The 16,023-nt window shown below is 38.7% G+C and overlaps 1 protein-coding gene across 8 annotated transcripts in view; it reads left to right on the top strand.

The window, feature by feature from the left end:
- Positions 1–15,768, top strand: part of LOC102235843 (glutamate receptor ionotropic, NMDA 2B-like) — a 120,478-nt gene extending 104,710 nt beyond the window's left edge. For 6 of the 8 annotated variants that reach the window (XM_023333956.1, XM_005809074.2, XM_023333955.1 and 3 more), the window contains 3 exons: positions 1,085–1,272; positions 7,599–7,837; positions 11,184–15,768. In XM_023333956.1, the coding sequence (XP_023189724.1) occupies positions 1,085–1,272; positions 7,599–7,837; positions 11,184–13,577 (2,821 nt within the window). In that variant the 3' untranslated portion in view covers positions 13,578–15,768. The remainder of the gene's footprint in view (positions 1–1,084; positions 1,273–7,598; positions 7,838–11,183) is intronic. The other 2 variants (XM_023333959.1, XM_023333961.1) reach the window with 2 other exon arrangements.
- The last annotated feature ends 255 nt before the right edge of the window (positions 15,769–16,023 follow it).

Genomic DNA, 16,023 nt, shown 5'->3' with positions numbered 1-16,023 from the left:
TCTTCATAATGTTTCATAATTAGTCTAAATTAAATTACACACAGATAGCTTGCACTAATTAGTGTAATTTTAAGTGCAATTGATTGAGTTGGATTTATTTATTTATTTCATTTTAGGACTATTAAAGCATATGTGACTGAATACAACTATATGCCGATTGTAGTTTTCAAATGTACAGTATTATTCTGAAACAGTTTGTGTTGATCTTTCACATAATATCCCAATAAAATACATTAAGGTTTGTGGTTGAAACATTGAAAAATGTGAAAGAGTTCCGGATATCAGTACTTTTTCAAAACACTTTGGGTTTGATAGAAACCTTTGAATTTTAACTACATAAAACCAATCACCATGACAGTATGTTCACCAATACCATGACAACAGAGTAACTTAAAATAGATAAGTTATACATAAGTAATAAGAAAGACAGCATCAAGTGATTAAAAAAGTGAAACTCGTATATATTCATCACACATGAAGTGACATATTTAAGGTGTTTATTTCTGTTCACTTTGACAATTAAGTCTGTTTGATATTGAAAACCCAAAATGTAACTTTAAATTAGAATACTGCATAAAATTGATAAAAGAGATTTTAAAAGCACAAATATTGATATATAGAAAAATATGTCCATGCACTGTACAGTATGCGCTCAATAGTTGGACATCAGCAATTCAGTGTGGCATGGAGGTGATCAGTCTGTGGCTCTGCTGAGCTGTTCAGGGGTCCCAGGTTGGTTTGATATTAGTATTTAGCTTCTCTGCATAGTTCTGATGTCTCTCATCTTAGTCTTGACAATCCTCTGTAGATTTTCCATGAGCTTTAGGTCAGGCTAGTTTTCTGGCCTCTCAAGCACCATGGTCATTAAACCAGCTGCTGGTACTTTTGGAAGTGTGGGCAGGTGCCATGTGAAGCAAACATTAATCTCTCCATAATGATAATGAAGTACTTGAGAATTTAACTGGTGGGCAACTGGAATACGTACATCAACTAGGCTGTGTCTTGTGTGAGGTACCACAAAAGTCTATAAGGGTTTAACTGTATGAGTTTCTCCACTGTAACAGCACATCTTTATGCTTCACAGGAAACTGGATGCCTTCATCTATGACGCAGCAGTGCTAAACTATATGGCTGGCAGGGATGAGGGCTGTAAGCTGGTAACCATTGGGAGCGGCAAAGTGTTCGCCTCCACAGGCTACGGCATCGCCATCCAGAAGGACTCGGGTTGGAAACGAGCCGTGGATCTGGCTATCCTCATGTTGTTTGGAGATGGTAAGGTCGGACAGCATTGATAACACGTGATTCATGACCAATAACGAGCATATACCAAACTTCACAAAGGTCTAGAGACATTCCTGATTTCTCTATATTGTGCTTCCTGTGAAGCAGGTGTTCCAACAATATTTGCTCAAGATTTCTGAAGAGCAGCTTTTCTTTGAGTGCCTTTTACTTATTTTCAGCCATTTTCAGATTTTCTTTTTTTTTTATTTGTAACTAATCTGTAACCTGTAAATTATTTAGGTAGAAAAATATTCCTAAACTCAAAACAGTCAATTTTAAATGGGATCTTTAAACACTTTGTAGAAAAGAACACAGTTGGTCTCCATATTTGCAAGAGAATCATGTAAAAATTTTACTAAGCAATTAGATGGACTGGAAAAAAGCATTTTACTAAGTTGACTCCAAATTGGCTTAAGAGACATGCTTGCTGGATTCGTCTTGACTTTCAGATACTACATCAGCTGCAACTAGTTTTTTTTAGGCTTGCAGTGACTTTTTTTTTTTGCTCTCCACATGACTAATTTTAAGCAAGCGCTGCATAATATGCCATCATGGTCATTTGTTAAAGCTTAGCCGAAAATGAGAAAAAAAGAATTGAAGGAATCACACCAATCAGGCATTAGTAGTTGATTTCTGATCTCCTATGTTGTAACACTGTAGCCTGATGATTTTCATTTATTCCAATTTCTCTTCCAGCACTATATTTAACATCATCATGTTTTTCTAGCCTTGCTGCTGAGAGCAGTCATTAAATATTAATATTCGGAGCAGAGCACTATGTGTGAGACAACAGATGCTGTCAATCAGGGTTTTACCCTTATATTACAACACAGATAAACTGTTATAGTCCAAGTTTCAGACTTCATTTAACGCATACCTTAGCGATTAGCATGTCTGGTGTGCTTCAGCATAGTCAGTGTAAACTACAGAATCTGTGTGTAGAGAATGCAGACCCTTACCTCTGAGATTTCCTAAATGCCTGAATCATTTACAAGTACAGCATGTTCCCTATCAAACAGGTTGAAAACAGAAAAGGATAAAACAGAGAAACTTTTATCTAATAGATATGCCTTGCTGGTATGTGCTGCAGGTCACTTCTGGGACACTTCTCCCCTTTGCCAGTAATGTCTGTTGCAGCCTGAACAAACAGCTGACGTGAATCTGGAGAAAACACAAGCTTTTTTTTTGCTGACGGAGTATATTTGTTGGGATGACCTTATAGGTGTGGTGTCTTAATGTTTAGCGAAATGAACATTTTCAAATTCTGTTCACCACCCATTTTCTAAGCAAAACTCTTTAAGAAAATCTAAAGGAGAAGTATATCTCAGGATCGCTACAAAAATCACTTGGAAGTTTGCCTCCTGAAGCACACAGCACATATTTGGAGTCGAAACGTGCCATATTAATATTACATAATACATATCTCTGTTTTCTGGCAACTTGCACCCAATGCCTCTGTTTTTAACAATGATTATTAAAATTTAGAACCACAAAATGCTTAAACAGGCAGCTTTCAGTGCTTGATACAGTAGAACCAGAGAAGACACTCAGAAACTGTTGGGCTGCAGGATGAAACAACCCAAGAGCCAAGCTTTGCCAAGCAGTCAACATTTAGCAGTAACCCTCCTGTTGTTGTAGGTGTAAAAGCTTTAATGTAGAGTGAATGTGTATATTTAGCTCCTCAGGAAACACTGAGAAAACTGTTTGCCACAAACCAAACAATACTGATGAAATTACCTCAAAGCAACATGGTGGATGGAATCCTTCTTATGCATACGCTTCTATATACTGCTGCACAGGTGTGATTGACAGTCAGTGTCATATGGATTGCAGAAACTGCCTCCATGTGTTGGCAGGCTGACATGGAAAATAAATTCACCGGGGATATGGGAAGCAGATTTTTATCTGATTTATACTGCAGCATCTCAACAGAGAAATTATACTGAATTTGTCAATGATGTAATTTGATGCTGTATTTGTTATCAGTTTTTTACTCCACCAGTTTGATCCTGCTGACATTTTCTTTTCAGTTGTTAGAAACTGAGTTCCTACAGTCTGGAAAAATCTGGAAAGGTAATCAATTTGATCTTCAATTGGCCCCAAAGTTATTCATACCTCTGACAGATTTAGATTGATTCTTTTTGATAGAAGGTGAGATGGAAATTCTTCAAAAATAAAATGTGAAATTAGTAACCACCATGAGGGAGGGTTATTTGCTGTGATTGTTTTAACATCACAGCAAATAACTGTGTTGAACATACATGTGCTGAACATACATATATGTGCATATTTTCACTTGTATTTAAATAATCATTGTCAGTGAGTTATATACTTTTTATAGGCCTGGATGTTTTCATACTGTCATCATAATTTAGTTCCTTCCACAGATTCTCTGTAAGAATTAAGTTTGGGCTCTTCAAAATGTTATGTATTATTTAGAGTCAGAAAAGACATGTTGGAAACATTAACAGATTTCTTTAGAAGTAAAAGACAGCAGTATGAATCACTATATATATATATATATATATATATATATATATATATATATATATATATATATATATATATATATATATATATATATGTTTTATTTATCTCCTCACTTGTTTCAGAAAGACAGTTTTGATGTTCTGATATCCAGTGCATTTATATCTGTATAAATTATTACCTCCACATCATCTCATATGTTATTGTGGTCTTGCTATAACAGAACATATTATTTCAACATGCATATGTAACAGGCTGTCTGAGTGTCTGATTTATTTCCCATTAGCATCCACTGGCTGCAGAATTGTGACTAATGATGATGATACAGTGTGGAAAAATGAGAGAGCTTTTGTTTGTTGTGACTAACCAAGCCAATCTTAGCAACAATCTAATTCCATCACTCTCAACTATGGCATAATTTTGTTTGGTTGATTATAAACCTGCAGTAAATTATTATCAGGTAACTTCAGACAAATAATGTTTTTTTCCCCCTGAAAGTTTTCAAGTAGCAGACAGTTTTTAATTTCCTGTATTAAAAAGTAACTTTTTTGCGAAAATACAATGTGAATGCTGTAAGCTGCATATTTTCAGTGAAAATTGCAGAAGATTTGCTGAAATGTAAGAAATAGGCAGAAGCAGCAAAACAAAGCAAAAGGAAAGGAGAAAAACTGTAGAAAAGGAGCATAATGCAAGCAAAAAATTTGACAAGGGATTTTATTAAATCTCTAAAAGATATAAAAAGCTGAAATAAACAGAAGGATATGACTAGATTTTAAAGTTTGAATTATTTAGCAGTGAAAGAGCATACAATTTTTAACAGAATTTTTCAGAAATTATTTCATTCAGTGGAGCCCAAAATGATCACAAAAATCTGAATATTTCATTTGATGGAATAGTATTTAGTATTATTGCTATATGAACTAAATATCTTAACCTTTATGTGTACTTTACCTAAGGGTTTTATTACTAGTTCAATTGAAAATATAGTCCTAATAAAAATAAGCAGCATTATTTGGGGGTAAGCTTATTTCTAATAACACACATTATCTAGCTGTCTACCTGTTCAAAAGTTATTTTTGCATTCAGGTATTCTAAAATAAGACACAAGACTGCCCTCTACAAAATAAATAGGCTTTTTAAAATTTGTTAGCAGTGAGTCATAAAGATGATTCTCCTTTAGGAATGAATTAATTGGGGGAATTAATTCCCCCAATTAACTCATTCCTGCATACATTAAACCCACAAATGTGACACACCTCTAAAATTCAGCCTCTTTTGTGGAACTATAAATACATGTTGCATCAAATTACACAAAGTGTGTTTTCAACCAGTAATTTTATTTTTACCTGACTTATTGGTGTTCAGTAATCCATGGGTTACTAAACCTCACATTAAGTTAATGGATGTGTAATAAAAAAAGAAGTCTATGAAGTGTGCGACTAACACATTGTAAAGTCTTGTAACCATAATCTAACAGGTGATCTAGAAGTTTAAATCACCATTCTTGATTTTCATTGTATTTTAGCTCATGTCCTAATCTTCTTCGACTATTTACCTTCACAAATGGCAAGCATTTAATTGTGTAATATTTTGTTTACATTAAAATGTGAGTTCTTGTTTTTCAATTAACACATTTGTAATTGAGGTCACACAAAACATCTCGTGTTCTAGCCATTTTATACAACAGGCACGCTTGTATTTTATTTATTTGTCCATGCTAAAGGTAGACCTGTTGGTCCTTTGTTACTCTTGTCTACCTGTCTCTGAAGCAGGGACAAAATTGACTCCATTGTTGTTGTTTCTTTGAACTGGCAGCCCAGGCAGTTGAACAATTGTATGTGTGAAAGGCTGACAGCATGTGTAGAAAGGGCACAGCTATGTACTTGCTATTTTTTCTCATGATGGCTTTACTCGCCTCAACCTTTTCTGGCTCTCTATTGTAGATGTTATTTGGCTTAATCAGTCCCTCCAGGATGTTGCAATGGTTTTTTTATGATTGTTGCTGCCAAAAATTACTGATTTTGTGGCAATTGTTATGCATGTTTTGAACAATGGAATAACATTAAAACATGGTATACAGCTCAAAAAAGTCAATTTCACATAATACCAACCCCTTTAAAAGTGTTATCAGCTGGTGTTTTGGCAGCATTTTAAAATGTTGTCTCTCAGGAGTTTAAAAGAAAAGAAACAAATGTTCCACAAGTGAACTTTTGCCCTCTGAGACTCCAGCAAGCCATTCATGTCTTGGTGCTTACTTCCTGTCACATCTCATGCAGAGCAGCATGCTGACACGCACACACTCGTTCAAAGACGGTGGCCTTCAAGGTGCTATCACTTTCCATTGTGTCCTGTGTGATGGATAAATAGGTCAGCACAGAGAACACATTCACCATGGATTAGATCTCTTAGCGTCACGCTGACTCAGACTTTTACACAGATTGTTAGAAACTGTGTCGCGTGCACGCATGCAGCATGTTTGTTACATTAATAAAGGCATGTGTGCACTACTCTTTCTTAATTTTTTTTTGTCTGCTGTGTACATAAGGCCAACTATTCAGACATTACCTCATTACTTCATGTGGGTTGTTTGGATGTCAAGTTACACAGAGCAATCCAGGTTAGAAGATCAGACTCATCGATGTTTGCTCACATCTGTCGCGTCCTGTTTTTGTCTTGGTGAGAGCTTCGTGTTGTGTGTGCACAGGCGGGATTTTAGCAGTGTCTTCACAACAACAGCCTGATAACAACTATACCTGAGCAAATGTAAATTAAGAACAAAAAGGAGAGGGTTTGTTGGTGGAGAAGGATAGTACAAGAAAAGAGTCATAGGCGATTAAATGGATTTTAATTCTGACAGATTGTTGGTTTATGAAATGCATAGTCAGCTCCTTTCATTTGGTTTACATCGCTTGGTGTAAAACAAAGACATATTGTTTAGATGGCGTAACTCAAAGCATCTATTTGGAAAGAATATCTCTTTATATTAAGCTTGCTGCAGGCCGAACCAATTAATTCCCGTTCTACTTATGTTTTATTTGAAATGTTCAATTTCACTTTAATTTATTTTATAAAATGGATGTTAACAAAAATACTTTGCTGCATAGAGATGATGACTCAAGTCATGCACAAATTGCAAAAAATAGACCTTACTTAGTCTTGGGCTTGAAGGCCTATAGACTTAGTTCAGAGTCAATACCTCATAAGCAATCTTTCTTATGTAATTAGCAGTGAAAGTAAGTTAAAAGGTAGATTGTGTGAATGAGTGCTTAATGTTGTATGTGCACATTCAGAATTTTAATGGGGTAAAAAAGTATTACCTTATTCATTTTCAAAATGATTCACAAACATTTTTACATATTTAATTGAATCTGAAGCAAAAGATGACAATCTTAAAGGTTCGTTTGTGAAAATAAGCTGAAGGATAATGATGTATATCATAGCTTGTAACATGTCTTTCAGATTCTATCACTTGGGTTTGGGAGAATAACTTGAACCCAAGAGAAAAAGACTTTACCCTAGACATCAATCTGGGCATAAAGATCAGACCTTGTAAAGATCTCTGTTACTGAGACCAAAATCACAGCAGATTTTGGTCTCGGTAACCAAAATCTTCTGGTTCGACTTGACAAAAATGTTCAAGCCTTTTCAAAGTGATTGTTAATGGTAACGATCCTCTGGGCAATCAGTAATAGCAATTCAAAATGACATTTGTTCCATGTATGTAAGTGTGCACTGTGCAGTTCTTTCTTCCTTTTACTTAAGAGACAAACTGAATAAAGTTTGTCGATCACATGATCCCTGTGATGATTCCTGTGTGACCATATTTCCAGGTGATATGGAGGAGTTCGAGGCCCTGTGGCTGACAGGAATCTGTCACAACGAGAAGAACGAGGTGATGAGCAGCCAGCTGGACGTAGACAACATGGCAGGGGTCTTCTACATGCTCGGGGCTGCCATGGTTCTGTCACTGATCACCTTCATCTGTGAACATTTGTTCTACTGGCAGCTGCGTTTCTGCTTCATGGGCGTGTGCTCGGGGAAGCCCGGGGTCACGTTCTCCATCAGCAGAGTGAGTGTTCCCAGATTTTATTTTTGCTCTGACCTTTGTCCTCCTGACAGAAAGATCACAAGGCCAGCTGTTTTGAAGCCACTGGCCATGGTTGAAGTATATCAAGTCAGTCAGGTGGATGTGATGACTCATCTGTTTTACCTGTAGCTTCTACTAGTCTAGACAGCTAAAAATACACAATATTTATCTTTCACTTCACATAAAAACCATTTAAAAATTTGAATTGCTGTTATTAGGTTAGCTGGTGTATTGGCACGTCTGGTAAAGATGTAAAACAAGCCTCAAAGGTTTTACTGCAGCGGTATGATCTCAAAATAAAAATAAAAAAATTTAACTTTTTTCCAGTGGGAAGAAATAATTGTGCTTAACAAGTAGAAAAGACAAACAAACTTTCTAATGTGTCGCCAAATAATTAAGGTAGGCATAATAAATATCCAGAGTGTGAGAAAGATCAGATGTGAAGCAGAAACAGTTTGGCTTCATCTCATCTACTCAAATTAAATGCTAGATTTTCTAAACTGTTTGGTATGACATAATGGGGGAATAATTTTAAGATTTAAGATTTTAGACACATCTCTAAGTAGGGTTGTGGGGAAAGTTACTTTCTGGCACAATATATGTACTAAATTGAGGTACATATACACTTTACTATCTTAGAAGTCTGTATATTAGAGCAGTCAGTGGACATGAAGATGAATTACAAACTCTTTAGTGTATTTTAGCCTGTCACAATCCAGCCACACCCACCTGTGTTTATATAGTTAAAGCAAACGTTGCAGCAGTCTGTGAGACCACAGCCCTTACACAGGTCACACAAGATGACAAAAAGGCATCTCAGGTCCAACTTGAAAGTGTTTGGTAAAAAGTAGTGAATTGTGGAATAGTTAGCTGAGATGAAAAGGAGCTTTAGAGAAAAAAACATTTTAGTCCTTGCCCAGTTCACACAAGTAAATTAGATCCATATAAATGATCCTTCTATTGTGCTTGATTTGCATAATGTTACCTTTCAGGAGGCAGAGAATTGCTTTGTGCACATTATTCATAGCTGGTTGCTGGAATAAAGGCCACCAGTATTTATGTGTTAAGAAGCAAGGCCTTTCTAATTGTAATGTCATTTAGATTACACCCACACTGACTAAAGTGAAGGACCTTAGACAGAGATTGCTTTGAAAAACATGAGAAACTGATTTTGCTTGATGAAGTACTTCCTTCTCAATCAAAGACACAGTTCAGAAAGGGCAACCAATTACAATTGTTTCAGGACATATTTGCTAAAGACTGAAGCAGCAATCTAAGATTGTTAAACATCTATGATAGTTTAAATGCAGTTTGTTTTAGTGGAACGCGTGAGCAAGTAGCATGACAGTGAAAAGCTATTGATACTGACAGAGTTAAAGAGATCAGGTAACAGAAGAAGTGATAAACAATCACGCCAGTGACAGAAAAATGGAAGAGGTGAGAAGTACCAACATAGAAGTGTGCTCACAACCTCGGTCCCATTACCTTTCAGCCAGAGAAGCAGCAGATGAAGAGAGATAAAGACAGACAGCCCCATTGGAGCAGCTGTCGCTCATCAATACACCCTGAAACCAAGATTAAAAAATACAAAGGGGGGATCAAGCCAAGAGAGAAAAGAGGGTTGATGGCTAACAATTATGAATGCAGCTCAGTGATGTGGAAAGTGACTAAGAGACAGACAAAAACTGTTTCTGACAAGTTGACGCCTTCGAGGAGCGTTGGCCAGCGCACTCGCTGGTGGGCAGTGTGTCGTCAACCTTTCAGATTTGACTGTCGCCTTGACCAGATTCTCGCAGCCTGTATTTGAAGAACATGTTTGCTTGACCCAATAACAAACTAACCATTTTACCATTCATCAAAAGCCAAACACACACCTTTTTGGGCAATGGCAGATTACATTTATCAGACATAATATTATGACCACTTTCCTAGCAGTGTGTTGGGACCCCTGTTACAGCCAAAATGGCTAACCTTTTGAGATGTGGACTCTGCTAGACCTTGGAAGGTGTGCTGTAGTATCTTGCACACATGAATGTTAGCAACAGATCCTTTAATTTAGGTGTCTCAAACTCAAAGCCGTAAAGGCCATTTCCCAGCAAATTTTAAACATGTCTCTCTGTTACAGTCAAATTAAATAATTAGGTCAATGGCAGGGCTCAAATCAATTGTTTGAGTTTGATCTAGTGAGCCAGTTACACATCTAATTGTTACAGGACACCAGCAACATTTACCAGCAATGTACTGGAGTTTAAGATGCCTCCTTTAAAAATCTATAAGGCGATATTCATTTGTTTCCACAGACAATCAATTGGATAAAGATGTGGACGTTTCAGAATTCAAGTTAATACCTCAAAATTGTTGTGGTCCTAAAAATCATTCTTGAACTAGTTTAATCTTCTGGCATGGTGCATTATGCTCTGGAAAAATAGAACAGACATAATGTAAAGCTGTGTCTATGAAAGGGTGTGTATAGTCTAACACTATACTTGCCCTTTCGTTACTTTGTCTTTGGTTCACGACTATTTCTTCCTTTGACTGTTTTTCATAGACACTGATCACTGCAGACCTCTAGGCATAATATATGGCCCTTGTAAAGCTCTTTTACATTTTTACACTTCTTCATCTTTTCTGATTCTTAAGGATCAAATTTGAAGGCAAAATGTTTAGTCGCCATTGAATATATCCAGCCCACCAATAGTTTGCAAATCTTGTTGTTTCGTTCAGTGGTCATAATGTTATGCGTCATTTGTTTATACAGACTTTATTTAATCAGTTTCTCACATATAAAGAAGGTTAAAAGGAGCTCCTTGGCAGTGATTTATTTTACTGTTTAGTATAGGGGAACATGTAGAACTCTTGTGTAGCAACGATGTACTGTGAATTCAGATTACATTGATTAATCCTATTGATTTGTGGTCAAAACCACAAGCTTAGTGCTTCTTGTGTGGCATCAATCAAGACACTGATCTGCTCAGTGAATACCTGGTCTGTTATATGTTCCTGAGCCTTGGACTGCAGCTAAGCCAGTCCATATTGTTCCCAAGAGATGATTCATTCATGAACTTAGATCCTATAACTTTTTAATAGAGTAAACATATTCATAGTCACAGAGAAGACGGCAATGCATTAATTTCTCTTGTTTTTGTTTGCCTCTGTCTGATGTTTGTGATTCTCTCTCTCTTTCTGTTAAAATCTTTCTGGTTCTGTCTATTTCCACGCATTTTACTGTTACCTTTCATACCTTGCCTTACACTCTTTTTTTCCCCCTATGGTCTGTCTCACCCTGTCTTTCTCTCTACCCTCTTTTTCTTCAATTTTCACTCTCCAGGGTATCTACAGCTGCATCCATGGGGTACATATCGAAGAAAACAAGTCAACCATTGACTCACCATCTTCTACCATAAAGAAGAACATGAACAACACCCACTCCAACATCCTACGGTTACTTCGAACTGCTAAGGACATGACTGCAGTCCCAGGCGTTAATGGCTCTCCACATGCAGCCCTAGAGTATAGCCACAGTAGCCGTGAAGCGGCCATCTATGACATCCAGAAGCACCGGCATAGCCTAGTGGGTCACCCTGCAGATTGTAAGTCTGCTCCGCCCTATCTTCCAGAGGATCCCATGTTCAGTGATTATATCAGCGAGGTGGAGAGGACTTTTGGCAACATGCCCCTGAAGGACAGCAACCTCTACCAGGACCATTACCGGCACCACCACCCGGCCTCGGCTCTGGGTATGTCCGGCCCCCCACCCAATAGGCCGCGTAGCTTAGGCAGCGCTAGCTCATTGGAAGGTGGCATGTTCGATGCTGACAGTTTGGGGGGAGGGGTAGCACCCATTTTCACCACCCAGCCCCGCCCCTCAATGACTCACAGGAATACAAGTAAATTTGACCTGATTGCAGGCCACGCCGCTGCAGATACCAATCAGGGTGGGTTCAAAGGAAGCAATGTTTACGGGAGGTTTTCTTTCAAAGGAGGAGCATCCAGCACTGGGCTCATCGGGGGACACGACAGGTACTGTGGTGGGGGAGGGGGAGGCTCAGGGGGTGACGATGGGAATATTCGCTCTGATGTGTCGGACATCTCCACGCACACTGTTACCTATGGAAACCTGGAGGGCAGCACCAAGAGGCGTAAGCAGTACAGGGACAGCCTGAAAAAGAGGCCAGCCTCCGCGAAGGTCAGACGGGAGCAGGACGAGATAGAGCTGAACGCCTTCAGGAAGAGACCCCACCACCACACCGTCCACCACCACTTCCCCCATGGGCCTCTGGCACACCGCCCGGTCTCACCTCCCCTGGAGCGGAAGAGGGGAGGAGGAACGGGTAATTCTTCACCTTACATATTCCGCAAAGACAAAGACAACCTGAGGGATTTCTATGCGGACCAGTTCCGCTCCAAGGAGGGCAAGGCCAAGTGGGAGCAAGAGGGTGGAAGTGGAGGAAGCGGTGCAGGCGGTGGTAGTGGTGGTGGTATCTGTAAAAGCTTAGTGCCTGTGGAAGACTTCCTCAAAGGTAAAGGGAAGAAAACAGAGTGCAAAGGTGGCATTGGTGGAATGTCAGCAGGGCAACAGGCTCATACTTGCTGGGAGAAAGGAGTTTCTGGCCTTGGAGGGGGAGGAATAGCAGGGGGTGACTGGGAGTGTCGTAACTGCCACACTGTTTGTCATCACAGTGGAGGAGGAGGCAGCACGTGCTCAGCTAGTGGAGTTGGGGGGAGTGGCAGTCGCCCCAGCTCTGCTACGCTCTGCAAACGCTGTGACTCCTGCAAGATACAGCCAAGCAACCTTTATAACATCAGTGAGGATAACAACATGATTTTTAGTGGTGTGAAGAGCAGCATAGGACCTAGTCAGACACAGACTCAGACACAGCGCAGGAAACTAGGGCCAGGTGGGAAGGTGTTACAGAGGCAGCACTCTTACGATACATTTGTAGATCTGCAGAGAGAGGGAGCTGGTCGCATGGGTGGGGTTGGAGGCGGTATTGGCGGGCAGTTTGTTCAGCCCCGAAGTGTGAGTTTGAAAGAAAAAGACCGTTACATGGAGGGCCCCAGTCCCTATGCACACATGTTTGAGAGATATTCGGGTGAAAGGGAATCTCCCATGTTTGGGGGAATAGGTGGGGATAGAGCAGCAGGAGGGTCCTCCTTCAGTTTGTACCGTGGAGGAGAAGGTGGGTTGCATCGACGTTCAGTGGGGGAGAGAGACCTGAGGGACAGAGACAGAAATATGATGGGAGGAGGGGGCTGTGGTGGTGGTGGTGGTGGTGGTGGTGGTAACAGAGGGGCTGGGACTTACTCCTTGTCTAAATCTCTTTACCCAGATAAGGTGAACCAGAACCCCTTCATCCCAACCTTCGGTGACGACCAGTGTCTATTACACGGTGCCAAACCGTACTACATCAAAAAGCCACAGACGCAGCAGCAGCAACTTCTCAACAACAGCCGAGGAGGAGGGGACTTCCGCGGCTCCATGGGAGCGACTTCCTATTTGCCCGCATCTGCCACAGCTGGGGTGATGTCCAATGTGGCCACAAGGTACCCCAAAGAGCTGTGCCTGGGTGGGGTGGGAGGACCCATGGGGAACCACCACGGGGCCAACAAACTGCTGTCCGGAGGCAGGGACACGTTAGGTCTGGGACAGGGACAGAGACCCTTCAATGGTGCCAATGGACACGTTTATGAAAAGCTCTCGAGCATTGAGTCAGATGTCTGAGACTGGTCAGAGGAAGAAAGGGAGAGATAGAGAAGATGAAGTGGGTGAAGAAAAGAGTGGAAGAGGACAAAAGCTAATGACTTCTCTATGTGAAGAGAATGAGGGTACACAACAGTGTGTGTTGTTCTCGGTCTTCTAAAGGAGAGGTTCTGGACAAAACACAGAGGCCTCTGCCACATAAAGTTTGGCAAAGTTCAAAGTGAGAGAAGTTTTTAATGAGACGAAAGGATTCTGGTGCTGCTCCAACGCTTGAGCGATCTGAAGGGAAGAGAAAGGAGGGTTGGAGGGAGTGGGAAAAGGTGAGATCAATTCTCCAGGCTCTGCTCTCCTCACATCCTTATGGTCTTTCCCTCCTTCCTGCAGTCTGTCCAAACATTTTGTTTAGCAACTGATATACAATCATGAATGAGAAATCTACACTTCTGCCGAAGTAACAGGGTAAACTAACAATAATTGTATTGATGATGTTAATAATATTATTGAATATTATTCTAGTGTTTAATGATGATGATCAGTTTGTATTGTTTTATATTATTATTATTATTATTATTATTACTATTATTATTATTATCATTATTTGATTTATTGAAATAGTTAATGTTATATATTTGTATGATCTTAATTCTTTCTTAGTTCGCCAACATTACAGGAGGCTGGGCAACCAGTTCACCGATATTTGTTGGTTTTCTGTATCTTCTTTCCTATAAATTCTTCATGTTTTACTTTTTTAACTTTTCTTACTTTGACTGCAGTGAATTGTATGTAAGAGGCATGATAAGCTGAGAGCATTAAATGTACTTTTAAATTTGTGATAATTTTTTTTTTCAACTGCAGAATCAACATCATCATACTGATTTGCGGTTTTTGTTACTTGCTTCGCCAGTACCAAAAGGGTTTCTCAATTTGTGCTGGATGTGCCTTAATGGGACTTACACTGATTTTCTATCCATTTTCTTTTGATAGGAAGATCCTCTTGCAATCAGTCAACTGATTTGGGAGCAAAGATACACGAGAAAAACGTTCAATATTATAGTTTTAGTTTCATCTGGTGCCATTAAACTAAGCTTGCAGTGAACAAATTGAAAGACACCATGGGCATTAGATCAAGAGGAAATATATTACAACATTCCTTTATTTTTAACACTTCAGTTAACATAACTATGGGAGACTTATTTTATTTAAATAATGTATTGAACCCAAGCTCCTTATACGAAATGATCAAGAAACTACCAAAGTCAATATAATCTTTATCGCTTAATGGAAAACCACAGAGATCTAGCATTACTTACTGTTTTTATACATTACAAAAAATATTGTTACACATTTATTTTAAGTAAAATCAGAAATAATACTTAGTTGCAATGTATCATTAAGATAACGAGGCTACTACAGCCACATGCAAGTATGGGAATAAAGGCTGGAAAGAGTGAGATAACAGTCCTTCTGGTTCTTTCTAAAGATAGAAAAATGACTTGTCCAGCATCTCTGAAGTTTACTAATTAATATTGAATAAGACAGTTTTGTTTGCAAGTTTAAAAAAAAGAGCAAAATATTGCTGCCTATATATCAAGTATGTAGGCAGTTATCCAAATGTTAGTTGTGTAATGTTAGTTGTGTAACTGAAAAATACATGAGCAAACATTATGATTTGTCCTGTGCTGGGAGAGGGGGAGTCCAACACCATTGACTCTTTAAGAAAATGGCTGCTTTAATATTCCCCAATTCTTGAAGATAATGATAAAAACAGACCATAGCTGTTCTCTCAGTCGGTGTCTGCAAAGTGTTTACTTTTGCAGATGAAACAATTAAAATGTTGAGAAAACAAGGACTTTTTCTGTTACCGCAGTACTGTAGACATAAACTGTAAGAAACAAAACAGCTGCCTGACAGTCTGTTTCAAGTCAGCATGGAATCCATTAAGGTTTTATTTCCTTTTCTAATTTGAGAAACATCTACTTATACGGACAACGTGTAACTAATAAACAAGTTGTTAGCAGCATTATCCGAGGTCAGTAAATCACTGTACACACATTGAATACAAGAATAAGTTGCATGATCAGAGGTGCAAAAATGTTGTGCCTTGTGATGGATTTGCAGTCCTTCTATGCATATTTTCTATTTCCTTGCTCAGATGTAATCTTTCAGACTCAAACTCCCAAAGCTCTCAGTGCTTTAAAAAAGAAAAAAAAAACTTCATAATGAATTTATGTCATTCCTGTTAGAATCAGGCTTTAAATGTGGAAAACTGCAAAAAAACAGACTGAATGGATGGATATATAAATATTTCTCCATACATATTTTTTAAACACTTATCCAGATTTTAAAAATACTATAGCGAAAAGTCATTTTACAGAATAAATAGAAACTCTGGAGACTTAAACTGAAACTTTGCAAGAATTGTCAAAAAAGTACCCAAATGCTGATAAAATTTGTTTTTATCTATTAA

Source organism: Xiphophorus maculatus, chromosome 5, assembly GCF_002775205.1.
Source record: "Xiphophorus maculatus strain JP 163 A chromosome 5, X_maculatus-5.0-male, whole genome shotgun sequence".
Classification (NCBI taxonomy): domain Eukaryota; kingdom Metazoa; phylum Chordata; class Actinopteri; order Cyprinodontiformes; family Poeciliidae; genus Xiphophorus; species Xiphophorus maculatus.
This window is presented reverse-complemented; position numbering and strand designations above follow the sequence as displayed.